At 46.3% G+C, this 26,756-nt stretch overlaps 1 protein-coding gene across 1 annotated transcript in view; it reads right to left on the reverse strand.

The window, feature by feature from the left end:
• Positions 1-26,756, reverse strand: part of Grap2 (GRB2 related adaptor protein 2) — a 65,721-nt gene that overhangs the window by 12,800 nt on the left and 26,165 nt on the right. Inside the window, exon 2 of the mRNA XM_048355055.1 lies at positions 4,354-4,445. Within this exon, the coding sequence (XP_048211012.1) occupies positions 4,354-4,431 (78 nt within the window). The 5' untranslated portion in view covers positions 4,432-4,445. The remainder of the gene's footprint in view (positions 1-4,353; positions 4,446-26,756) is intronic.

Raw genomic sequence — 26,756 nt, forward strand, 5'->3', positions numbered from 1 at the left:
TCCCACTTGTGGCTTTTGAGAAGTAATAACTGCTCATTACTGCTCAAGCCATTTTTAGTTTCCATTTCTTGTAGCTGAACATGTCTTCATAGATGGAAGTACCTGGAGAGGAGGGGAAAGTAGGAATTGGACGGGGAGGGCACCTTGCAGAGGCCAGCGATCCAAGCCATGAGAAAAGCCAGTTAGGAGGCAGAGTCAGAACCACGTCTAGGACATGAGAAGTGTGGTGCATTCTGGGAGCTGAGTGCCTCAGTATGACTGGGGTTTAGATTATGAATTCCGGAGGAAAGACGGAAGCACCCAGGACCTCGCCCCTGTCAAAGAGGTTGGATTTTATCTGGAAGTTTGTGGACAGCTACAAAAGGATTTTAAGCAGAGAAATAACAGCAAAAATAGGAATGAAGGGGCTCTGTATCAGAGCAGGAAGATGAAAAAGGGGTAGGGTAAAATCAGAAGGGGGCTAGGAGGAAGATGAGGGTAGCTCCTCCCCACCCTCCAGGCAAGGGATGATGGGGCCTGGGCTAAGCAGAGTCCAGGATGTATTTTAGAGGCAATGAAGAAACAAAACAGACAGAATTCTGTGGCCATTTGGAGGCTCTGAGGGAGAAGGGGATTCTGGGAGACTCCAGGTTTCTAGCTTGGGAGACTGAGTGGGTGAAGACGGCTCCACTGGAATAGAAAAGAGGAGGAGGAGGAGGAGGAGCAGGAAAGGCTTGTGGGCTTCAGATCGTATGTGGGTGAATTTGAGTTGGATTTTTCAACTGAGAAGAGCTTAGCGCGCAGTTGATGTGCTGCACTCAAGGGGAGGGGTGGGGCTTGGCGCTGGGGTTTGGGTTGCATCCACAGAGGGCGGGGTTGAAGGCATGGGTTTCTCTCTCCCAGAAACATAAAGATTGGCAAGAGGAACTGTAGAGCGCAACCTGCCAGAGAAGCGAAGGTGACCTATTTCTACCACCACTCCGGGGATGGGGGAAAGCGGAGAATGCCATGCATGTTGAACGAGAAGACCTGCTTTCTAGCTCATCTCTGTCACTAGCTAAGCGACGCTGGGCAAGTCAATTAGCCATCTAAAAACTGGGGATAATAATAACCCCCTGCGCCTCGGCGCCAAGGCGAGGATCAAATGAGCCCTGGCAGCTGCAAGTGTATGCTGTTGTCAAATATAATTCTGCCCAGTGTGATGTCCTTAGAGGGAGGACTCCAGCTCGGAAGGATGTGGAAGGCTTTTAGGTTCTTTAAAGTATTCTCTGTGTGTGTGTGTGTGTGTGTGTGTGTGTGTGTGTGTGTGTGTGTGTGATAATCATTTGTTCTGAAGAAATAAAAGCATGTCCCATATTTGAGTTCGAGGAGAACTGCTGAGAAGAGAGAAGTACACAGTTTCTAACATCCAATGTGACTCTTGGTATCACCAAGGCAGGGTGTGCGTGTGGATGTTGTGTGTGCAGGGGGGGGGGGTGCTGAGGGGAGAGCCCCAAATCTAGGTCAAGGGAAGAACTGAGAAACTCATCACTGGTGCCGCCTTCCATCTACTTGAAGATCGCCGCTCATTTCCCTCCATGTCTGCTCCGGGATTTTCAGCTTTGGAATTTCTTTCTCCCATCACACTGAGACATGGCGTTTGGCCAGGGAGAAGACACAAAGGGGAAAGGCCATTTGGAAACCAGCTTATCGAGGTGGGAGCCACACTTTGCACTTCATTGTCTGACCTGAATCACGCCAAGATCTTAGTAATCACGCCTCATACCCACCTAACCACCTCCTGTAGAAAATGAGACATTATTCCCCCCAATGCTGGCCATTTGTCTCCACCACCTGGTGCCTGGCCTGCCTGAGGCTGAATCGACAGGCTTTTTATGCTATAGAGAAGACAAGGTCTTAAAAAAAAAATCTCATTTTCTGCAAAAAAAAAAAAAAAAAAAAAAAGGCAGGAGAAGGGGGTGGTTTCCTCCTGCCGTTGCAGGCTCAGAACCCGTAACTTCCTCTTCTCGCCTCTCCATCAATTTGGTTCCCCCTATCTCTGTACTCGTCATATGGACCTGAGCAAAGTGTTCGGCCTAAACACATCAAATTTTACACTGAAATTGCTGTACCTTACTTCTTAAAATGTTCCCTAGGAGAATAATTTTCTGGGTTACATGGACTGAGAATAAGTTGGACGTGGGAAGAGAGAGACCCAAAGTACAGCTCGAAAAAAAAAATGTAAAATTGGATGGAATTACAGCTCTTAGAGGCAGAGCAGAAAGCTGAGGCACCGAGGAAGGTAATTATGTGGGATTAACTCAGCGCTTTCAGGTCACCCTTTCAGGAGAAAGAAATGGGGTTGAGTTGTACACATTACAGACGCAGGTAGAAATGACTGGGTCAAGAGACACTTTTCAAAGCTCCTGGCAAATTCCAACATAATTCCGATGCTGTGGGTAGCTACAGGTATGAGGTTTGTGACGCACGCATGATCGCTGATGTCCTCCTTCTGGATACTTCTGTCCCAAGAAAACAGAGATCTAGTCATTGGGCAGAGGTTTTGTTACCCACCATCTTGTTTACCATGCAGGTCAAATCAACATCTAGTAAGCACCTGCTGTTTGCAATTAGATGCTTGGAGTACAGCTATCAGTCAAGCCTTTACCCCAGGGCAACTCACAGTCTGAGGGTGGAGACTCTGACTCCCACATCAGCCAATAAGGTGGGCCTGGTGCTTCACACCTATATGGTTCCAGCTTCTTATATTTTTTTTTTTTTGCTTTTTAAATACATTTTATTGTTATTGTTGAGGTGATGTACAGAGGGGTTACAGACACTTAAGCCAAGTAATTACTACATTTCTTTGTGAGTTATGTGAATCATGCCACCTCTTTCCTTCGCTGCTCTCCCTGTTTTTCCCTCCTATCCCCACTCACAAGTTTTGTAGTTCATTTACAACATAGTATCTAATGAGAACAACTGCTACATCTTTTCACCCTTCATTCATTCTTTTCTGTGCCCTCCCCAAAAGCCACTTCCAGCTTTTTCTGAGTAGTATATTGAGATAAAAGTTCACAGACTTTTCTGCCCAGCTGGCTTCAAACTGCAATCCTCAGATCTCAGCCTGCTGAGTAGCTAGGATTAAAAGTATGAGTCACTGGTGCCCAGCTTGTAATTTTATTTTTTAATTAAAAAATGCCAGTCTTGGGCTGGGGATATAGCCTAGTGGCAAGAGTGCCTGCCTCGGATACACGAGGCCCTAGGTTCGATTCCCCAGCACCACATATACAGAAAACGGCCAGAAGCGGCGCTGTGGCTCAAGTGGCAGAGTGCTAGCCTTGAGCAAAAAGAAGCCAGGGACAATGCTCAGGCCCTGAGTCCAAGCCCCAGGACTGGCCAAAAAAAAAAAAAAAAAAAATGCCAGTCTTGGTGTTTGAACTCTGGCCGTGGTCCTGAGCTTTTTGTGCTCCAGGCTAATGCTCTGACACTTGAGCCACACTTCCCCTTCCAGATTTAAGGAGGTAAGAATCTCCTGAAATTTCCTTCTTGGGCTGGCTTTGAACTGTGACCCTCAGATCTTATCTCCTGAGTATCTATGATTACAGGAGTGAGTCACCAGTGCCTTAGGCTAACGCATATATATGTATATATATATATATATATATATCAAACTGAATTACAGAGAGGTTCCAGTTTCATACATTAGTGGTCCCAGCTTCTGTAAGGCATAGGTAGGAGGATCAAGAGTCCAGGCCAGCCATGGGCAAAAATGCAAGACCCTCCCCTCCCCCAAATAACTAAATCCCCAAAGAGACAGGGTTGTATTGTAGTTCAAGTGGTAGAGTGCTTTTGAACAAGTGAAAGCTCTGGATTTCATCTCCAGTACCACACGTATACACCGCACAATCACACAGACAGGTCCCGTGGAGGCAGGGCTGCGGTACGGGTGGGCCCTAAGGGTCCAGTCTGTCTATAAAACGGCTATCATGTGGCACAAGGGAGTGCGAGCCTGCCACATGGAAGTCCACGGCCCCTTGAATTCTGCAAGTGGCCACTACAGCTCAAGTGCAGGCTGGAGACAAGCTTCAAGGAGGCTCCGAGTGGTCCTGGTGCAGGGCCTCTCTTGAGTCATATGGGGTCTTGTGGCCCCACCCCAGGCTCTCCATCCACACCCTCTTCCCCCTGACTGTTCCCCCGTGTTCAGCATGACTTGGTACTTCACTGAGACTCAGATTCGGTGCTTCTGGACATGCGTGCCACGCTCTCCCCCAAGCCCCCGTCTTTCATGGTGGAGTCACGTGTCCCCTCCGCTGAGCTCCCCGAGACCCCAGCCCGCCCGTGCCTGGCAGGCCCAGCCCTTTCTGGTGTTAATGGCTCCTCCATACTTCCTACCTTCAGGATGTCTCCAGTATGAAAGCTCAGTTCATCCTCCCCTGAGGCTATGAAATCAAACTTGGCGACAGCTTCCATGCTGTGAGGTGGAACTGAAAGAGAAATAACGTGGTCATTGTGTCTTTCTGCCAGGGAAGGACCCCAGGGCCCCAGAGCAGGTGGCAATGCCTAGAAGTCTCTGCAACAGACAGGAGAGCCGGTGACAGTGCATGTCTGCAGGCCTGACCCTAAGGCTCTGAGAAAAGCGAGGTTTGCACGGGGTGCGTAGTGAGTGGTTCTTTTCTATTCTTTCATTGTTTTAATGTTGTTGTTGTTGTTTTTAAAGCAACAGCTGCTAGAACCTTTGGGATCCAGTTCTCAGGATCTTTTTTTTTAAATTCCCAGAAACCGAGAGCAAGACATTCAGCCAGCTTCAGCCTTTCTCCTGTCCACCCAGCTCCCTGCCCTGCCCTGGCTGGGCACCACTTCTGGGTCCGCTCTGTTTCGAGCTGATAAGCACAGAAGGCTTGCTATCAATTGGAACGTGAGGCACGAGGGGCTGAAGGCTGCTCTGTAAACACTGTCCCCAGGCTGGGCCTTGGCAGCTATATTTAACCAGGCAGTGTTTAATTAGACAGATGCCATTTTCCCTCTTATATCTGAATCATTTAAGAGAATTATACGGCACTGGCCAGTGGGGAACGCAGCGGTCCTTCTGCATGGTTTGAGAGTAGGAAGTGTTTTGTTTTGTTGAGGTGGGAGATTTGGTTAGTTAAATAAATTATTTTACTATTATGGGGTAAACCAAGTTCCATTTTGATGTTTCTGAATTAACATCTCGTTTCCCCCTCCCTCTCCTTTTTGTGCTGGTCCTAGGGCTTTCTCACTTTTATGAGTGGCATTCTACCACTGGCATTCTACTAATTCCACCTTTTTGCTTGTTAGCTGGGGATAAGACTCTCCAGGACTTTTTCTTGCCTGGGCTGGCTTTGAACCAAGATCTTCAGCTCTCAGCCTCCTGCCTAGCTGAGATGATAGATGTGAGTCCCTATGACAAGCCCACCCTTTCTTGCAATACCCTGCAAAAAGATCAATGAGCTGGCCCAAGTACTAAACTGAGTGTGGAATAGTTGTTTTTCCTTTCTCTTCTCTTTCTCTCTTTTTCTTTTCTTTTTTCTTTTTTTTTTGCCAGTCCTGGGCCTTGGACTCAGGGCCTGAGCACTGTCCCTGGCTTCTTTTTGCTCAAGGCTAGCACTCTGCCACTTGGGCCACAGCGCCACTTCTGGCTTTTTCTATATATGTGGTGCTGAGGAATCAAACCCAAGGCTTCATGTATACGAGGCGAGCACTCTTGCCACTAGGTCATATTCCCAGCCCCTCTTTCCTTCTTTTTTTTGTAAATAACTGTACCATTTGGAGCAACTAATGAAACCCTCAGAATCTCAGTTCTATGTCACTCTATCACTTGAGCCATGCCTATATTTTTAAGAGAATCTTATGGAATGAATCTTTCCCCAGCCGAGGCAGCTTGACCAGGGAAAGTTTTGTCTGATAGAAAAATTTCTCAGTGAAATGTGACACTTTAGTCTTAAAGACTTACCAAATCATTTGATTCTCTGCTAAGACAGATTAATGTCAGGGCAAAATCTGGAAGGCTGTGGTTTGGCATTTATGTTTTTTCAAGTTTTCCCTAAGTATCAAGCCCTTTGGGTGAATTATAAGTAATCCTCAGACCTAGGGCACTTTCCATCACCAGCAGAGAGGGGCCACAATTGTCCTCTCAGTGGGGCTCTCTGTCCCAGTAGACAAGATTTGGGCAAATAAGGAAGATGGCAGCAGGTGGCTGGGTATAGCCCATGGAGCTGGGAGGATTAAAGCCGACTGTGACAGGGTGATAGCAAGGGGCTTGTGGCTCTGATTCCCTTCATTTGCTTGCTTTCCCAAGGATCATTTGTGGAGTTGAATATTCCCAGACCAAAGGTAGGTACTAAAAAAAGTTGGCTCAGGAGCCTGGTAAAATGTCATAGTTGACTCTGAGCTTTGTCACCAGCCACACTTTCTTCCAAACAGAAAGAGTGCACACGCAGGCTTTGGGCACTTTCTTCAAGCTCTGTCCGTCTGAGGCAAATGAGCATTTCCACAGCTCGGGTCACCACTCAGCGGGACGCGCACGCTGCCCTTGGGCCACGCCAAATGCCTTTGCCAGCTTGGTTCACCTTCTTACATTAACACGAAAAACTTCTCCTAATTAAGGCCTTGCTTCTGACTGGGGGTGGGGGTAGGGGCGACAGTGGCTTTTGTGGGTCACCCCCTTGGTATCCAGAGTAGACACTCTCACCTCAGGAGATCAAGTGTCCTGAAAACCATGCCGTTTCCATGCAGATTTACCTTGAGAGGCAGAACGGAGACAGGGGGAGGGCAAATCCTAAACATATTAGAAAGCCACACAAATTAGAGAGAGGGGGAGGGAGATAGGGGGAGAGAGGGGGGGAGAGAGAGATGAAGAGAGAGAGAGAGAGAGAGAGAGGGAGAGAGAGGGGGGGTTAGGTGTGACCTTGGGCTGATGTCTCTGTTATTACACGTGAAACGGCTCAGCTCAGGCCTGGGCACTTGGTACAGGCTGGCTGGAAATGGGTTGCGAAGCCAAGACAAAAGTAAAATTGCTTCCGCATAGTGTCACTTTCCCTCCCAGGTGGGGGGGGGGAAGCAGTGTGGCGAGCCAGTGACAGGCACATGACAACTCCCCAGCTTGCAATAGTAATCCTGGCTCCCCAAACCCAATTAAACAAGCCTGCTCTTCACAAAAATCACTGCAAAAAAAAAGGTACTCGCTCCCATTTTCATCTGTGAAGTCAAATCTGTTCAGCTGCCAGAACACCTCTCCCCACCCCCTGCTCTACCACGGGCGGCGATCAGGGTGGGGTGGGTATGACGGGAGCCTTCAAGTTCCTTCCTCCACACCCCCATTCCAATAGCAGAGAATGGTAAAAACTGCGCCCCCCCCCAGAGGTTTAAGTTTGGTCTGCACATCAAAAGGCATAGACTTATATCCTTATTCCTCTTTATCCATTAGTGTTAATTTTGAAAAGTTTAAAAATGACCACCAGGGAGAAAGTAAGGTGAACTAATATAGTTGATTCAGTATGTGTTGATTTATTTTATAATCTGTACCTGCCACCAATACATATTGGGTCCGGAAACACACACACACACACACACACACACACACACACACACACACACACGCGTATGATTATTTTGGTGGCAACAAGTTTGGGCTGGGGGAAAGACACAGAGACACAGAGACTGAGAGGGGGCACTCAACAACCTGAATTCAACAATGCAAATGAGGGCTGGGGATATGGCTTAGCGGTAGAGCGCTTGCCTTGCATGCCTGAAGCCCTGGGTTCAATTCCTCAGCACCACATAAACAGAAAAAGCCAGGAGTGGCGCTGTGGCTCAAGTGGTAGAGTGCTGGTCTTGAGCAAAAAAAAAGCCACACAGTGCTCAAGCCCTGAGTTCAAGCCCCAGGACTGACCAAAAAAAAAAAAAATGCAAATGAGTTTGTGGTTTCTGTGCTTCTGACCTCTGGGAGAGACAAAGAGAGAGACCCCTTGTCAGCATCACAGATGGATCCAGTGTGCTTTTCCTGCTGGTGATCAGCTTCAGAAACCACAGAAATGCCACCTACCCCATGGTGTGAGAAGATGCAGCCTCCAGGGCAGCCTGGGTGCACACCTCCAGCAGCTTCCTCCCGCCCGAGCCCTGCTGAAGATGTCATCTGTGGAGCTCTAAGGCCAGCTGGGCTTCTCCCGAGCCCTTTGCAACTCAGATGTTATCCATTAGCGGCCCTGTGCCCTAGATCTGCTTCACGAAGGGTAAGACCACATAAGACCACTCCAACAGGATTTTCTCTGCCCTGCCATTTCCACAGAAGCATCTCTTACCAGCAATAAAACAAAAACAAAACAATCCTGAAGAATATTCAGGCTATAGACGAGGAATGCTTGTCTATTTCTAAAATACAGTCACTACAGAAGGTGGAAGCCAAAGGCAGGAGACCGTTCTTTAAAATAGCCTCCATTTGAAAGCCAGATTAAGTGAATTTGTTCTGAAACCTAGTTACCATCAAAATGGCACCAGGCAAGAAATTTCTTGAATAATTTCAGCTCCTCCCAAGTTAACTATGAATAGCCAAGGTTTCCATTTCCTATACCCCTTAAAAAGAGCAATTACATAACACCACAAAGCGAGGTGAAAATTCAGGCTCCCATCTGAATTGAAAGAGAGAGATGGACCCTAATTGAATCAGCCATACCCCTTTCCTATTTTGAATGCTTGCCACATTTATGCGGGAATGCTGGAAACATAATGTCTTGCAATCTTAAAAAGAGAGAGAGAGCCTGGTGCCTGTGGCCCATGCTATCCTAGCTACTCAGGAGGCTGAGATGTGAAGATTGTGGCTTGAAGCCAGCCAGGGCAGGAAAGTCCACGAGACACTTATCTCCAATAAACTACCAAAAAGCCAGAAGTGGCTCTGTGACTCACGTTGGTAGAGTGCTAGCCTACAGCCAAAGAAGCTCAGGGCCAGCGCCCAGGCCCTGTGTTCAAGCCTCTGGACTACGGCACACGTGTGAAAGAGATTGCTTTTCTTCTTTCTCTCTTTCTCTCAGTCTCTCTCTCTCTTTCTCTCTGTCACTCTGTCTCTCTGTCTTTTTTTGTTGGTTGTGGGGTTTGAACTCAGGGCCTGGGCACTGTTCCTATGTTCTTTTGCTCTAGGCTAGTGTTCTACCACTTTGAGCCACAGCCCGACTTCAATTCTGTGGTGGCTAATAGATCAGAGTCTCACAGGCTTTCCTGCCTGGGCTGGCTTCCAACGATGATCCTCAGATCTCCTGGGCAGCTAGGATGACAGGAATGAGCCATTAGTGCTGGGCTTGAGATTGCTTTTTTAAGTACTGCTGGTCACATATTTATCAGGACATTAACCACAACTATAATTTTTATTACTTGACTTTGTGTAAGAAGTGAAAAGAATAATGAGAACTACCTTTTAGGACTCTGCTATCAGCTACCTAATGTTATGTTAGGTTCACACTAAAACACTCACACTATTTTTTGAGTTAGGGTCTAGCTATGTTGCCTAGGCTAGCCTCAAACTCTTGGGCTCAAGGGATCCTTCCACCTCAGCCTCCAGAGTGCTGGGAGCTCAGACACACACCTATGTGGCTAACAGACCCATGGTCTTCCTGCTGGTCAGGTAAAGCTCCTGGGAGACAATTAGGAAGAGTGTTTCCTCCCCAAGGAACTGACAAGGTCAGCTCAGTTAGTTTTTAGAAGTAGGAACCTCACACTACCAGGGGGGAAATGGTTACAGTTAAGCCTCACTGTATACAATAGGAATATTCTTTTTTTCACAACAGGAATATTCTTGAAAAGTTATTATGAATAGAGTATTTGTAAATGGAATCATATTAGCATGTATTATGGAGACTGGTGGTACAAAGGAGCCCTATGGTGAAGCCCTTTATAAAATAAAAAAAAGAGAAAACTTTGTTATGCAAATAACTACCTTTTACTTGATCTGTTTTAAAGTCTGGGCTTTTAGGTACAGAATCTTAAAGCAAAGCACAGCTGTAAGTCACCTCTTGCTTCCCACACTGGGGGGGGGTATTAAAATAAATATTAGTTCCCCCTCTTCTCAACTCTCAAAGGTCTTTAAAAACATGCTACAGATAGCACATTGTACCTTGGAGAATAGGCCAGGGGTTGATGGACCTTTTCTACAAGGGAGGAGAACACATATTTTTGGCTTTGGTGACCAATATCCAATTGAGCTGTTGTAGCCAGGGAGGCAGCCTTAGATAATAAATGAATTGGCATAGCTGTGTCCCAATTCAACTTATTTGTAGGCATTGAAACTCGAATTTACATAATTTTTACAGGTCACCCAATATTATTAGTCTTGATGCCCTGCCTCTAGCCATTTAAATATGTAAAACCCATCTTAGCTCAAGGTGGAAAAGACACAATGGGTTGGATTAGGCCAATCAGCTGTAGTTGAATCAGTCAATCAGTCTGCCTGCCTGCCTACCTATCTACCTACCTACCTACCTACCTACCTACTTACCTATCTATCTCCTCCACTAGTTACAGACTTCTTGGAGGGAGGGCCATTGCGGAGGGGAAGGGTGGGCTAGGAGTCCATGGACCTGGATTTGAATCTGCACATGACACTTAGGTCACCACTGGGTGCCCTGTTATCCTGTTCATAAAGTGGGAGCAAGCACCCTTATAGAAGTGCACACAGATGTGTAGCCCTAGACCAGAGTCTAACAGGCACTTAGGAAACATTTGCTTGTGAATAAAACTATGATAGCTAAGGGCTAGGAACTTGGCTAAAGAGTACAGCATCTTTCTAGCGGGCACAAGGCCTTGAGTTCAACCCTCAATACCACCAAATGAAAAAAAAAAACAAAAACCAACAAAGCAAAACAAAATCTATGATAAGTGACCTGCCATTGGAACTTGAGAATGTCTAAGGAAAGATATGGCTGAGAAATAGTCATTTATAAGGATCAATTAACTTCCCACTCAAAGATACCACAAAAAAAAAATGTTTTTTTCAACTCTAACCAGGGAATGAAACACACACCTTCACTAAGAAGTCTGATTTATTTGATCCAATAGAGGGCAATGGTGCACCCCAAACCAGCATTTGTTCTTGTAACTTTTCTTGCCTATTGAGACCCTACAATCTTTACCTAGACAGGTTTACTGATTGTTGTCACTGTCCTTTGTGAGTTTCTAGACACATAAACACAAACACTCCAGGGTCTAGCACCTATGAAATACAGAATTGCTTAGATGGGAGAGGATGAGAAGCATTGGGGAAAGTGGCTTCATTCCCTTCAAGTTCCTTCACTCTGCCTTTTCGGTTACAAGTTAATGATCTTGTGTTGAAATTCTTGTGTTCTTATTGTTGATCCCCCCCCCCCCCCGCTTCCACCTTATACCTTGTTGGGGTTTTTGTGTGTGTGTGCATGTGTGTGTCTTTATGAGCATCAGGGATAGGCACAGGAAACAGAAAAGGCTTCAGATGTCCTTCTTGAACATTCCTAAGCAGAGGATGTATTACTACCCCACAGCCCAGCCCTTAAGTTACTGCTTAAGTGTTTTTTCTAGAGATCCAAATCAATCTATTCTGGAAGAGTTGGGGGCAAAGGAGTCAGAGAGAAAGCGGGGCCTGGCCAAGAGACCAAGGACTAGCCTTCCCTCATTTGGGGCTCTCAAATGCAAACCTTTTTGGATGTCAGCAGAGTCCCTGTTGCAAGATTCCTCCTCATCAGTTGGCTGTGTTGAAGTGTTAACCTTGCCAAGAATCTGATGGGGTTATGAATTTCTTTTGCGTGTCTGCTTTCCAATTACCTCTAACCCATCTTCTGCAGCCTATAAAATAGAGATCTCACACCCTTTTCTAGTAAATTCCGACTTCTGCTTTTCTACAGACTTGGATTTGAAGCCAGGTGTGGAGGGTGAGATTAGAACTAGCACTGTGGTTTCCACGAGATCAAGGCTGAAGGGAGCCATGAACTTGGGGGTAGCTACCAGGGTCCTCGGTAGCCAACAGTTCTTCAGCCGAGCTAGCCTTCCCAAGTCAGAGACTCAGGGTCATTTCTTTGTGGTTCAGGATCCCAGGAGAATAAACAGCCTTCTCAAGCACACAGCGGCCCCTCTTTGGTGATATCAACATTTCTGATTTTATAGCAAACCCCCAGAAAGCAAAGACAAGAAACATATACCCCACCAAAGCATTTCTGGCTAGTTAGATCAGATGTTCATCCCCTCCAAAAGGCTGGATCTGAAATGATTTCACACATATAGGACATTCTTATTTTTTTTCCCTTGTCCTCAGGTGACTCATTATTTTTCCCCCGCTAAGCCCCAGGAAGGCACAAATCCCCCATCACAACCGGCAGGGTCGAATGCGTGGAACTACAGGGGACTCTCTGTCCGCTTGTCTGAGAACAATAATTCATCAGCGCCCATCTGCTCGTGCCAGTCTTGGAGACCACGAGGAAGTGGCTTATGAATAGAAGCCACCAGGGCGCTTGCCATCTCCCATCCATTCCTGTCTTAAGCGCAGGTGTGTTCCCTGAATAACAATTCAGCCTCTTGCTGCTTCTCCTCTGCAGAGAGCCACCGACAGAGCTGTCTCCAATGACAGGCAACTAATGGGCAGCTGGCTCTAGAGTGAAGCTCTGCGCGTGGGCAGGGGACATACTGCTTTCTCCCCCAAGTCTGGAAGGGACCCACACTTGGCCCATCACCAGCAATGGGAGAGGCTGCTTTTCTGGCTTTTCCCTCCTAAGCCTCTCTCCAGCCCCCCTCTTGCAGGCAGACCCTGGTCACCCTCTTAGGGTTTCAGCCCTACTCAGGACCCCCCAGCTCCCCTAGGATTTCGACTGTGGCTTCTAATTTCCAAATGGGAGCCATCTCTCTAGTTAAGAGACACAGTCGGTTTCCAGCCTTGGAAGCCAAATAAATGCAATATGTTCTATACTCACAAACTTGACACAACTGGAGAGTTCCTGATATCCTTATTTAATCAAATTGCTATGCTGCTGGCCCCTGTCTGTCATGGAGGATTATGGAGATTTCGCTGGTCTCCACGATGCTTTTCTTGTTTTTAATTAGCTCTTTTTTTCCCCTGCTTGTTTTTTTTTTTTTTGGGGGGGGGGAAGGTGGCTGAGGAGGAGGGGAGGAAGAAAGAAGAGGGGAGAGACAAAGCAGGAGAGTCCCCACCAGAATTTGGGTGCAGCCCTAGACAAAGGGACAGCATTGACTCTCAGTCCGTCTGTTCATCACTGGTCCTCCTTTTTAATCCACTCTAGACTGGCTTACAAAACCGCTGTCTTTTAACTCAAGGCTTATCACATACAACCACATTCATCCCCACACTTTTTGTAAGAAAAACAAAGCCTATGTGATTAAACGTAAAGCACATGTTCTATAAACTCAAGCACATCCCTCTAGCTCGTCATGTCTAGGAGAGGCTGTCCCAACAGAAGGGCGGCTCCCAGGGCAGTGCTTGCTCCTCCTGCCCCCTGCCCCCCTGCCGCCTCCTCCTTCTCCTTCCCCCTCTCCTCCTCCTCCTCCTCCGGCTCTGAGCTTCATGGCTCAAGGTGAGCAACTCTACCACTTGAGCCTCAGCTCCACTTGTGGCTTTTTTTTTGGTGTTTAATTGGAAATGCGAGTGTCATGGACTTTCCTGCCTAGGCTGGCTTCAAACCGTGATCCTCAGATCTCAAGCTTCTGAGTAGGTAGAATTACAGGCAGGAGCCACGGGCACCCAGCGGAGAATCTTAATTTTCTGTGCCTCAGTTTCTCTTCCAGGAGTCAGATGACAACAATCCTCTGACTTTCGGGGAGGGGCTCCAGAACACTTGGCTTGGCCCTGGGGTTCCACAGTTGAATGTCTTTCTCCAAAGAGGTTTTACATTTTAGTGACCTCTCAAATACTTTTTTTGTAGAGGAAAATGAATGTCAAAGCTGCTTTTAAAAAGTGTGGGGCTACCAAGCATATGCGCCTGTGTAGTCTCGAGCCCCCCTGGGCCCTCACTTCTGTCTTCTCTCTCCTGGCAACAGGCCCTGGCTGAAGGGACAATCCACAGAGAGGGAGAGGCCCAGGAGCAAGGGCCGGAAGGTAGACCAGCCAAGGGAAGACACAGACTTGGCATCTGCTCGCTGCCATTCTCTGAGCAAGGCCACTGTAGTACTGTCTTTAAACAGCAAGTGCCAGGACAGCAACCAGGGAACTTACCACCCAAGCTTTGCCAATGCCTGGAAAGTCCAGCCAGCCGAGAATAAGCTACCATTTAGGGCCCTGGTCAAACTTGTGCCAAAAGCTTTACAAATGGGCATCCTTTGTGAGATTTATGATTAGTAGAGGCATTCACATTTTACAGACAGAAAATGGAAGCAAGGGGTTAGAGTACATGGCTGTCTGCTTCTAAGGCTGTGTGTTCTGTCTTTCTGCCTCTATTGGTAGTGGACTAGCAAAATCACAGAAGTCTTGCTACTAGTTCAGGATAATTGCTAACTAGCTTAGGGCTCCTGAACCTTTGCAGGTGGTTGTCCTTCAGCCAAGAAATTGACAGCAAATAATTCTCACATACCCTTGAAATTCAAGCCCATTATGTCTGGTCAAAGAGGCAAAGACTGCAATAAACCTGGCTGACCTCAGACCAAGCAATCATGTGCTTTAAGGCAATTGCAGTAATGGGACAATGTCAGTTCACACACATACAAGCTACTGTCTCTTCTTCCTCTGTCTCCCCTTCCTCTTCTCTCTTTTTCCCCTCTCTTCCTCCCTCCCTCTAACTCTCTAACATTTCTTCCCCGACAATACATTTGGGGATTTTCCAATTTGTTCTTTCTCCTTGAAATATTAGTGACTTATTATGAATCTAATTAGAATGTGTTTATATATTTTGGTTTTTAATTCTCCCCTTTTCTTCTCAAAATGGCATGATGAACAAACTCATCAATCCAAACAAATCACAGAGCACTTCCCCATCTTCCTGCATCCCATCCAGAATGAGCATCGCTTTACTCTTATTGTTTCCGGAAGCCGTAACAATTGTCTGCAGGCATTCCATGAACCCAAGGAATAAACCAAACAGGAAGGAAACATTAAAAATACCACTCCACTCAGATATCATGAAATAAGCTCTGTCCAGGGTGTGGTGGGGGGCAGTCTGTGAGAGGAAAGGGCAAGAAAGAGGCAGGCAGACGGACAGACACCTTGCAAACTCTGGGCTTTATGTATTTGGTTTCACTTCCTATTTTCTATTCACATCATGACTTCCCTTCAAATATATTGCCAGAGTTTTATGCTCCTTCATTGTTCTCCTTTCTATCTTCCCTTCTGTTTACTTGGTGTTTTGTTTTTTTTTTTATTGATGTGGGCCCTGAAAGCTTGTCGTGTTTATCACATATTGAGAACCTCCATCTTCTCGCTCCATTGTCATCAGGGCCATGACTTTGTTCACAAATGCAGCAAATGTGCTCTCTGTCCTCAGTCTCTCTTCCTCGCTGCCTGGGCCTGGGCTGCTTTCCGTCTTCTTTGGGCAAAGCACAGAGGGTAGAGCGAATGACTGAATGACTACAAAAATCTTAAATCTTTTTTTTTTTTTTTTGCCCCTTTTGCTGTGTTCCCAACACCCTGTTTGTCATTTGAACACTGGTCATTTCTTAGTGCACTGGTCTCAAAGTTTGCAAAAGTGAACATTAATTCAGACAGTGGCATAACGGGTGTCATTTGATAAATCTACTGCTGAAAAGTTAGAGGTAATATAATTTTAGCCAGGCACTGGTGTACAGGCACTGCCTGTAATCCTAGCTACTCAGAAGGCTGAGAGCCGAGTACTGCAGTTCAATGCAGCCACGCAGGAAAGTCCCTGAGATGCTTATCTCCAACTAACCACCAGAAAACCGGAAGTGGTTCTGTGGCTCAAAGTGGTAGAGAAAAGCTCAGGAACAGATCAGGCCCCAAGTGCAAGCCCTACCACTGACAAAAAAATTATATATATATATGTGCATATATATATATATATTTAGTATTATGATGTGGTACAGAGAGGTTACCATTTTATAAGTCAGGTAATGAGTACATTTCCTTTTTTTTTTTTCCACAAGCACAAATAAACCAACTTTAATAGATATTATTTTGTATTTATATAGCGCCTTCTTCAAGAATCTTAAATGCTTTACAGACATTATCTCTAATTAATCCCCACAACAACCCTGTGAGGTAGGTATTACTCCCATTTTACAAGACAGGGACACTGAAGCACAGAGAGGTTAAGTGACTTGCCCAAGGCCACACAGTTAAGTTCACTGAAGAGCCTGGACTCAAGTGCCTTAGCCTCCCAGCTCCCAGCCAAATACCTCATGAGAGAATCTTCAATGAAAAGTATCTTTAAAGAAAGTATCAAGAGTAGTATGTTATGAAAATGAAGTCTTTCTACTGACTCCGAGGAAAGAAAAAAACAAACACCTATACTGATGGTTGAGGCCACAAGACCCATAGAGAACATTTCCTTTCTTCCCTTTCCTAAAGTCTCCTGACTCTTGTCTTAAGTAATCTACAGGTAAAATTTCCAAGACAGAAGCCATGTGACTTAGAAGCAGGACATCATTACTTTAGAATATTTACTTTTAGTTAACGATAATTCATAGAAACTCTTATTCCAATATACAAAATATCGGGCTGGGGATATAGCCTAGTGGCAAGAGTGCCTGCCTCGGATACACGAGGCCCTAGGTTCGATTCCCCAGCACCACATATACAGAAAACGGCCAGAAGCGGTGCTGTGGCTCAAGTGGCAGAGTGCTAGCCTTGAGCGGGAAGAAGCCAGGGACAGTGCTCAGGCCCTGAGTCCAAGGCCCAGGACTGGCCAAAAAAAAAAAAAAAAAAAAAAAAAAAACCAATATACAAAATATGGGACTGCTATCCCAACAAACATGTACATAGTTATACAGCAATCCGCCTCTTTTACAACCTGAACCTGCCGCTCCCTCCATCAGCGCCCACCAACAGGCACCCCCGGGAATGCTCTATTTGGGCCACTGTTCTTCCTTACTATATCTGTATATTCCCCCCTCCCACTATCCCCAACCCTGTAGGTTTTAAAACTATATTGAGTTTCTGATAAAATTCAAAAATGTTTTACTTAGGGGGCTGGGGATATGGCCTAGTGGCAAGAGTGCCTGCCTCGGATACACGAGGCCCTAGGTTCGATTCCCCAGCACCACATATACAGAAAACGGCCAGAAGCGGCGCTGTGGCTCAAGCGGCAGAGTGCTAGCCTTGAGCAGGAAGAAGCCAGGGACAGTGCTCAGGCCCTGAGTCCAAGGCCCAGGACTGGCAAAAAAAAAAAAAAAAAAAAAAATGTTTTACTTAGATCCACCATCACTAAGAGTAAAAAGTCGATTTAGAACCATCACCCCATTGTCCCTCCCCGATGAGTCTTACTGTGAAATAGTGTGGGTGAGCACGGTGCAACCACCAGGAAGCCCACACCAGTGCTAGGCAGAACCTGCCCCAATAGGAAAGTTAACTTGGCCTTTTCTGCATGGTTTTCTAAAATGCAAAAATGGACAAATAAACACAACACAGTATTTCTATCCTGTACCTTTATGCCAATGACTTCATCTAATGTTTCCTACACATCATAGCCTGCCTCACTTTACCTTTTTGCTCTGCATGCACAGCTGCAAGGACACAGCTTGAAACTTTGAGACACCTGGTGCAGGCCAAGCCAATCACTGCCCTGACTCCCCATGTTCTTGGTTCAGATTCTCTCATTATAATTCAGTGCCACTGGAAGATCAGGCAAACCGTGTATGATCTGTACAAAACAACTCCAGCCAGGGGCAAGGCTTAAGAACTCTTTTAAGAATATACATTTCCTTTTGAATGATGTCATTCCTTCCTTTACTTTCCCCCAGCTAATGACGTTTTTATAGAGCATGTCACCTGGGAGAAGTACTAAAAGTTGTCAGTCAACTATTAGCCAGCCCTGGTGGCTCGCACGGATATCTCTGCACTTCAGGGGCTGAGGCAGGAGGACCTTGAGTTCCCGGCCAGTCTAAGGTACATGGTGAGATTCCTCCTCAAAGCTAAAAACCACGGGAGAAGTAGATGGGAAGACTGTGGTCTAGGTCAGGTCTTCCCTGGGCAAAATGTGACTCCCTATCCCCAAAAAATAACTGGAGCAAAAAGGGCTGGAGGGCAAGGCTCAAGTTGCAGAGTGAATGTCAAGCCAGCACAAGGCCCTGCATTCAACCCTCCATCTCACCAGAAAACAAAAACAAAGCAAAATCCCACAAACAAAGCCAAAACTACACCCCCCCCACCTCCAAAGCAAAGGGATGATGTGAATTTTACTTGCCTAATGAAATCTCTTAATCTTGGACAATTCAGGTCTTTGTAATTTGAGTTTGGTTAGCCTAAGGAACATCCATAGTTGCCTTAAGACATTTCTCCTTTGGCTTGCCAGCTTCGAGCTAAGGGGACCCTTTGGGTTCTCCACATTGGCAGCAGTTGAGAAGGCAGGGGGTCTTTCCCTGCTTCCGAGATAATGGTGGGCCTAGGGACTGTGGCAGAGAGCTGGGGTTAGGAGGAATATGCTACCGGCTTGGTGAATTGATTCTATGAAACTAAAAGCACTCTTTTCAGTCCAAATGCTTCCCTAAGAAGTAATACAAAACAAAAAAATACCACAGCCTCAAGTTCTTGTTTTGAACGTTTAATCTTCCCCTGGGTCTTCTACCACTGTGCTTTTCTATCCCCTGGTCATTTTCTGACGGGCTCATCTTAGTCACCCATGGGGCCTGAGCTGGACTAATAAGCAAAATAGAATTAACTTAATCAGCCCACCAGTGTTCGATAATTGTGTTCAATCTTTAGTTGAGCCCAAGGTAAAAACTGTAATAAGAACTCAGGAAGATGGCCACACCAGGCCTCTCTATTTCTGCAATGGAGTGTTGGGAACTTGAGTTCTGGACTTCACATCTTGTTTTGTTCCTCTTGCTGGCCAGCTGTTCAGTCCCTGGCTGTACCTTGGGCAGGATTTCTGCACCTCATCTCCAGTTATGCCTCGTACCTCTTTTCTCATTATGTAAGCATATGACTTTTCAGTCTTTATTTCTCTTATTGATTTTTTTTTTCCAGAGCCGAGGACTGAACTCGGGGCCTTGTGCTCGCCAGGCAGGCGCTCTTCCGCCGAGCTAAATCCCCAGCCCCCAGTCTTTATGTCATAATAAGAATTTGGGGGCAGGCACAGTTGGGTTCAAGTCCTTGTGCCTGTGTGATTATCAGCCAATTGGCCATCTCTGTAATTCCTTCCTTTCCTCTCTTCCTCCCTCCCTCCCTTCCTCCTTCCCTCCCTCCCTTCCTCCTTTCCTCCCATCCTCCCTCCCTCTCTTCCTTGCTTCCCTTCCTATCCTTCCTTTCTTCCCTTACTGGGGATTGAACCCAGGGCTCAAGCACGCTAGGTAAGTGATCTACTTGAGTTTTGTCCCTAGACCTTTTATTTTTAGACAGGGTCTTGCCACTATTTATGCCCAGGGCAGCCTCAATCCTCTGCTTCTGCCTCCCCAATAGCTGGGATTACAGGCAGGCAAACCACCACGTCTCCCCTGAATTCAGCTCCTTTACCTACAATCTCCTCCAGGTGGATATTAGGCTCTTCTTTAGGTCTCAACTACAAACCCACCAGATTAGGTCGTTTGGCCTGGCTAGCTTCATTTCCGACTCTGGAGTCTCAGCAATTACCTCGCGGACGCCCGCCTGTGCCTTGCCTGGTCCCTTCTGCGCATGCGCCATCCCAGGGTCAGCTTCGCCCACGCCTCACCTGGGGGGGGGGGGATGGCGAGGGGCAGAAGTTCTCTTGCTGTCCTTTCCTGTCCTCTTTCCTGCGGTTGCCTCCACCACCACCCCCCGCCCCCCCATGCCCTCCCTCCACTCCTCTCCTCCTGCTTGACAAAGACCTGTGTGCTGAAGCTTTGCAAGGCTCCTGTTTCCATTCAGAGTTTGTCAATGTCACCTTGTCACGTGTCCTCCCACATCCACTCAAGCCTCTCATTGTCATGTCAGGCCGTCAGCAAGCTCTCCCATTCTTGTCTTTCAAAACTGACTTCAGGATTTTACCCAGCCTTGGTAAAAAAAACGGCTTCTCTGTTCTGTGGGCGCCCGTCTGCACCCTCACCTCGGCCCCGGGCCTCCTCCTGTCCTCTGACTTACATCACTCCGGGTGGTGGTCCTGGCTGCGGCTACTGTAGAGGGGGCTGAAGTCCATCCATTGCTCTTCTAATCAAGACACGAGTCCGGGCCTGGAGCTGCGTTTGTCTGGAGTTAGGGGCTCATTTTTCTTACTTAAGCCAGGGCATTGGCCTAACACCAACTGCCTTGCCTTGGGGCCTTCTCCCATGACTTCCTGTAGTCTCAGGCTCTCTTTTTTTTTTTTTTTTTTCGGCCAGTCCTGGGCCTTGGACTCAGGGCCTGAGCACTGTCCCTGGCTTCCTTTTGCTCAAGGCTAGCACTCTGCCACTTGAGCCACAGCGCCACTTCTGGCCGTTTTCTGTATATGTGGTGCTGGGGAATCGAACCCAGGGCCTCATGTATACGAGGCAAGCTCTCTTGCCACTAGGCCATATCCCCAGCCCCGTCTCACGCTCTCTTGATGTCCTGGAGAACCTGATACTTCTGTTTCTTGCCTAGTGCTGCTCCTTGCTGAGTAAAGAAGGAAACACACAGGCTTCTGAGTCCTGCAGACACACTGCGAACCCTGGCTCTGCCAGTGGCTCTCCAGGGGGCCCCCCAGCACTGGTCCAATCTCTCTGAGCCTTAGTTTCTTTACTTTAAAGACATGGATAGTGGAAGAAGGTCTTGAGAAGAAGATGAGAAATAGCATCTAACCTACTTAGTATGGCTGGACACATAGTAAGGGCTCAGTAGTTGTTGTTATTACTCTTTTTTTGTCAGTTATGGTACTCAGGGACTGGGCGCTGTGCTAGTGCTCTACCACTTTGAGCCATAGTTTTACTTCTGGCTTTCTGGTGGCTAATTGGAGACAAAAGTCTCATGGACTTTAATTTGTGGGCTGGCTTCGAAGTGTTATCCTCAGATCTCAGCCTCCTGAGTAGCTAGGATTATAGGCATGAACCACCAGCGCCTGGCTGTTATTACTTTCATAACATACAATTTCTCAGTGGCTAACAGTGTTTGGAATGTGTTTCAGCTCACAGGAAGTCCGAAAGAAAATGTGTATCTCAATAACTAGGATGGCCAGGTAAAATACAGCGTACCCAATTAAATTTAAATTTCAGATAAATAATTTTTTTAGTATGAGCATATCCCAAATGTCCTTCTCTATGGAAATCTCCAGTTTATGTATCGGACGTTTTTGAGAAAAACGGGTCAAGAATCACCTGCTCTTTAATGCCCTCAAACTCAACTTTCTACCCCTTATACAATGCCTGCCCCTGAGATCATTTCCACAAAAAATAGAGAGAGAATTAGCCTTTGGGATCAGGTCGGTAGTCCTAGAATTAAGGGCTTTCCCCTTTCTTCTGTCCTTCCCTCCCTCCCTCCCCTCCTTTTTTATTCTTACTTTTTTGCCATGCTGGAGATGGAATGTCAAGCCTTACACAGTCAGGCAAGCACGCTAACCCTGGGCCAGACCTCCAGGTGGGATGTGGTTTGCACACAGAGTATATATTCTTATTCATGCATCCTGTGTGCTTCACATGCATACCGCCTATCTTTCTGTTACTTTCTTGTGTGATTTGCTGCTTTTAATATCATGTGGGTCAAAGGTGTGCCTTAGCCATTATGCATTCGATAGTATTCTGAATTCTGTATTTTACAGGTGAGTTTTACTGGAATTTCTGTTCTTACAAGTGACTTTTTTTGCAATCCATATTAGAGGTAAAACAGAAAGCCTCAATAGGAATCCTTCTAGGCATTCAGGAGTGCCTATTGTGATTATTCTGGCTCTTCACATCATTATTTTCAATTTCATCACCTATCACCTGTTCACATTTTCTACGTTTGGCTTTTTTCACCACAGTACAAAATTCCTGGGCAGTAGCTCAATAAATTATTAGTAATTCTACCATATAATTGCCAGACTGACATTTAATTGTGTCACCTGGGTAACTTGTCCTGATGACAAATATTCTGAGTTGGTTGATGATACCACATTGTTTCTTTATATGATCTAAGCCTTCCTAGAACTGTATTTCTTCCTAGAATTATTTTAGAGGAAGTTACTAAACCACCAGCAGTGCCAAATGTGGTTCTGTTCTTGTCACGATCTTTTTTTTTTAATAGTCTTTTATTTCAAATCCTCTATCATTGATTGACTTGTCTAGATCCAACTCCTTCCTTTCCTTCCCTGCTTCCTTCCCTCTTTCCTCCCCTCCCTCTTTCCTTCCTTCTTTTCTTCTTTGTGGTGCTGGGGATCAAACTCAAGGCTTTGCACACGCAGGGCAAGTGTTCTGCCACCAAGCTACATCTCCAGCCCTTCCTTTTCATTTCTGACTGCATGTGTGCCACCAGGAAATGGTGATTTCTCCCCAGGTTCATTATCAGAATTTCTGCTGTTTGCTTGCACTGGGTTCTCCATGCATCCACTCAGCACATCCTGGGCCTCACTCTGTTCCCACACTGTGCTGGGCCTGGACACCTGGGAGTAGACTAGAGAGCCCATTCCAGGCCTTAGATGGCCACACAACTGGTGGAAGGACAGACAAGTCCACAAAGGATGTGGTAGCATGACACTAAAAGAGCCAACCTCAGGTGGTGGAGGAGGTCAAAGGAGAGCCCCTAATGTAGCCTGGAATGGAGACAGGTGCAGAAAAGTTTTCACTGCAATCAAGTGACAACTGAATGGAGTCTTTCAAACAAGTGGGTAGGCAGAGAAGAGAGCAGTGAGAATGATATCAACTCATATGCAAATAGGTGTTAGGGACCTCCTAATCCATTACAGTCATGGTGGACAGTCAGGAAATGAGATGGGCGACTGGGGTGAAGTCAGAGCGCGGGGGGCTTTGTAGAGTGTGCTAAGAGCTTGGAATCGCTGAAGACTTTGCTGACATTTGCTTTGGGGATGTGTGGGCTGGAGGCAGTGCTTGGAAGGCAGGGTGAAGTGAGGTGGGGAAAAATACTGCAGGCATCCTGGCTATTAAAGATGAGGGGTGAACCGTGATGAGGTAGACCACACTACAGTCCGTGCTATAGACGTGCTGTCTCGTTTAATGCTTGCAAGAATCTGAGAAATGTGATCCTCAGACCAGCAAAATAAGAAAAAAGTAATCTAGGGACTATTATATACAGCTAACCAAAGGAGGCAACTAAGGTTCAAATGGTTAAACAACAGCCTATGTTGACATGCTTAAAAAATAGGTAGATAGTGGATTCAAAGTCGGCCTGAGATGTTTTATTTGAGCCATGCCACCATCCCTTTTGGTTTCCATTTTATTTTTCAGATAGAGTCTCATGCTTTTGCTGCCGCTGGCCTGGGACCATGATCTTTCTACCTAGGATTACAAGCATGTGCCACCATGCCTGGCCTTTCTCCTTTATTTCTTGATTTAAGAGAACTGCCGTAAATTATTGACAAGTTGCAAGTGGCTAAAAGACTAGAAAGAGCCTGGAATGGCACTGTCCTAGAAAAATAAGGTGAAAGCCACAAATGAAAGACGTATATAATTTTTATGTATGTGGCACATTAAAAAGTAAATATTTTGCTGGGCACCAGTGGCTCATACCTGTAATCCTAGCTATGCAGGAGGCAGAGATCTGAGGATCATGGTTGGAAGCCAGCCTGAGTAGAAAAGCCCATGAGATTCATCTTCACTTAACCACCAAAATGCTGGAAGTAGAAATGTGACTCAAGTGGTAGAATACTAGCCTTGAGCACAAAAGCACAAGGACAGGCTCAGTCTCTGAGTTCAAGCCTAGTGCTCACGTGCGCGCACACACACACACACACAGTATTCTAGTGGCACATCGAAAGGTATAAAGAAATGATTTTATATATATATATATATATATATATATATATATATATATTGTGCCCGGCTGATCTTTAATGTTTTGTTTTACTTAATTCAGTATAAGCAAATTGTTATCATTGCCACATGAAATCAATATAAACATTTACATTTTGCATTTCCCCCTTAAGTCTTTGAAGTCAGAGGTATATTTTATAGTTAAAGCACATTTCCATTAGGACTAGCCATGCTAGAGGTACCAAGGACAACAAAGCTCTAAAATGACTCTCAGATTTCTGCTGGGGCCACTTTGGTAGATGAGAAAAGGGGACCGAGGAGAGGCCATCCAGGACGAGTTTGAAATGCTTGTGAAACACTTAGGCAGAGACTCCCATTGCGGGGTTAGCCATGTCGGTCTAGTTCTTGGCAAATAGAAGAATTATATTACAGATACAAATTTGGGGACTATTTCAATATATGCAGGTGGCCGTTAACCCCCTGACTAATAGTGAATCCAGAAAGCTCCTGTAGCAGGATGCAGCCAATGAGAGCAGCGGGAAGGGGGGAGGGGGGCACTCTGGGGGTGGAGTGCATTTGCTGGGGGTGAGGCTTCTCCCCTAGGCTAGAGCGGAAGGAGGAAGCAGAGTGTGGATGCAGGAGGTGAGTGCATGAAGGTGGGTAGGTAATTGGGGTGGAAGAGGTTAACTTGTTTTCTTTTCTTTCTTCTACTCCTTAGGAAAGGAAGCCCTAGCTTTCATCTGTGACCATTTAGAAAACCTACATTACAAACAAATATAAATATTTGCCCAGCCAGTGACAAAAACACAGACCACTTCTGTCTTCTAAATGGCCACTCCAACTCATCCTCTTTCTTCTTCCCTCCATTAAACCTCTTACTTTGAAGTAACTACAGAGCCACAGAAAATAGTCAATTCAGTGAAGAGAGGATGCCTGTATTCCTCACTCAGCTTCCTCAACGCTGACATCTTACAGCACCAAACAGGACACCAACTACACAGACACCACGCTGGTGCCGTACCCTTCACTGGACTTCCGCTTCCTCATGCACTTCTTCCTAGCTTGAGGATGGAAGGCTTGTAGCTTCCTACCTACAAAGATGCAAAGCTCAGCCAGTCCAAGAGCTTTGTGTGTCTTTTTTTTGGGGGGGGGGGTAGGGTGGGGGTGGGGGAGATAATGGAGATACAATGACAGGCATCACTAATGTCCCCCCCTAACTGTGCACAGTAAAAGTGCCTTCCCAGGACCACGTGTCATTCAGCTCTTTGCTGCCTGCCTAATTTGATGTGGTTATGGAGGAAGGCAAAGATGAACAGACAGCTCTGTAGCTCCCATCACATCTACAATGAGGAAGGTGGGGCCTTCAAGAGGAAAGCAACGTGCCCATAGTTGCGTTGCTGTACAAGCCAGGTCTTGCTGACCTCACAACTGAAGCTCCCATTGAGACACTGCATTAGCTCTTGGCAAATGGTTTATCTCGCCCCACGGACACAGCAGAAACTGGCCAGATGAGGAGGGTCCTGTCGCATCTAAGTGGGGAGAGTGTCAAGGGACCTAGAGCACCCTCACTACAAGCTCCTCCACAGATGTCCGGAGCAGCCACAGCCTCAGCAGCCAAGCCCGTTCCTCAGAAGCAGAATTGGACCACGTCAGAAGCCAGAAAGGTCTCTGCTTCCCAGAAACGAATGCCAACGGCGGGCAGGAAGCCAGCCAACTTGAAGGGAACAGTAGCTGTCATCCCGACAAGGTTCAGCGGAGGTGAACAACCCCTTAGTTAAGAGACTGAGAGATTGCCCTGCATTTTTACTTTGAGTGGTAATTTGTTAATGGTAAATATAGGATGACTTTCTTTTTCCCTTGGAGATAAATGAGCTGGAATTCTCAAAAACCAATGTGTCTGGCAATGAATAAAAGCAATGGAATAAAAGAAGTAGAAGAGCCAGGTGCTAGTGGCTCATGTCTTGTGATCCCTATCCCAGCTACTCAGGAGGCTGAGATCTAAGGATAGCAGTTCAAAGCCAGCAGGACAGGAAAGTTTGTGAGACTCTTACCTCCGATAAACTACCTCCCTCCACCCCTGGGGAAAAAAAAAAAAAACGAAAACAAAAACAACTGGAAGTAGAGCTCTGGGCTCAAGTGGTACAGCACTAGCCTTGAGGGAAAAAAAAGCTCAGAGACAGACAGACTGTAGGCCCTAAGTTCAAGCGCCAGGACCAACACACACACACACACACACACACACACACACACACACACACACACACACGTGACAAGGGCGGGGAAGGGAGAAACAAAACATGTTTCCTCCATCAAGGTTTGAAAAATATACACATTTCTGGTAGCTGGTTGGGAGGGGAGTTGGCCTTAGCAATTGCTGAACAAAGGAGGAAAAATGTAGCTGGGATAGGCCGAACTCAAATGGCCAGTGCCTTTAGGCAGTGATCCTGTAAAGGACATTCCTCCTACCTGAACACCTTATTTATCTTCATACTGACATCTTCATGTCAAATTCAGGAAGACAGGCGGAGAGCAATTTGCAGTTGTAAGGAGAAAGCATAGCTGAAAGGGACATGGCCCAGGAAAGGGGTCCCCTTTACTCAGCATTGGGAGGGGTCCTTAGCCCTCATCAGGAGACAAGACAAAAGAGCACATAAGGCAGGGACAAAGAAAGTAGATGGAATTGCTAGGCATGGTGCCTGTAATCTCAGTACTGGGGAGGTTGAGAAAGGAGGATCAGAGTTTGAGGCCAGTCCACACAAAGTTTTTGAGATTCCATCTAAAATAAATAAATAAATAAATAAATAAATAAATAAATAAATAAATAAAATGAACACAAAGGG

The sequence above is a fragment of the Perognathus longimembris genome, chromosome 1 (genome assembly GCF_023159225.1).
Source record: "Perognathus longimembris pacificus isolate PPM17 chromosome 1, ASM2315922v1, whole genome shotgun sequence".
Lineage (NCBI taxonomy): Eukaryota > Metazoa > Chordata > Mammalia > Rodentia > Heteromyidae > Perognathus > Perognathus longimembris.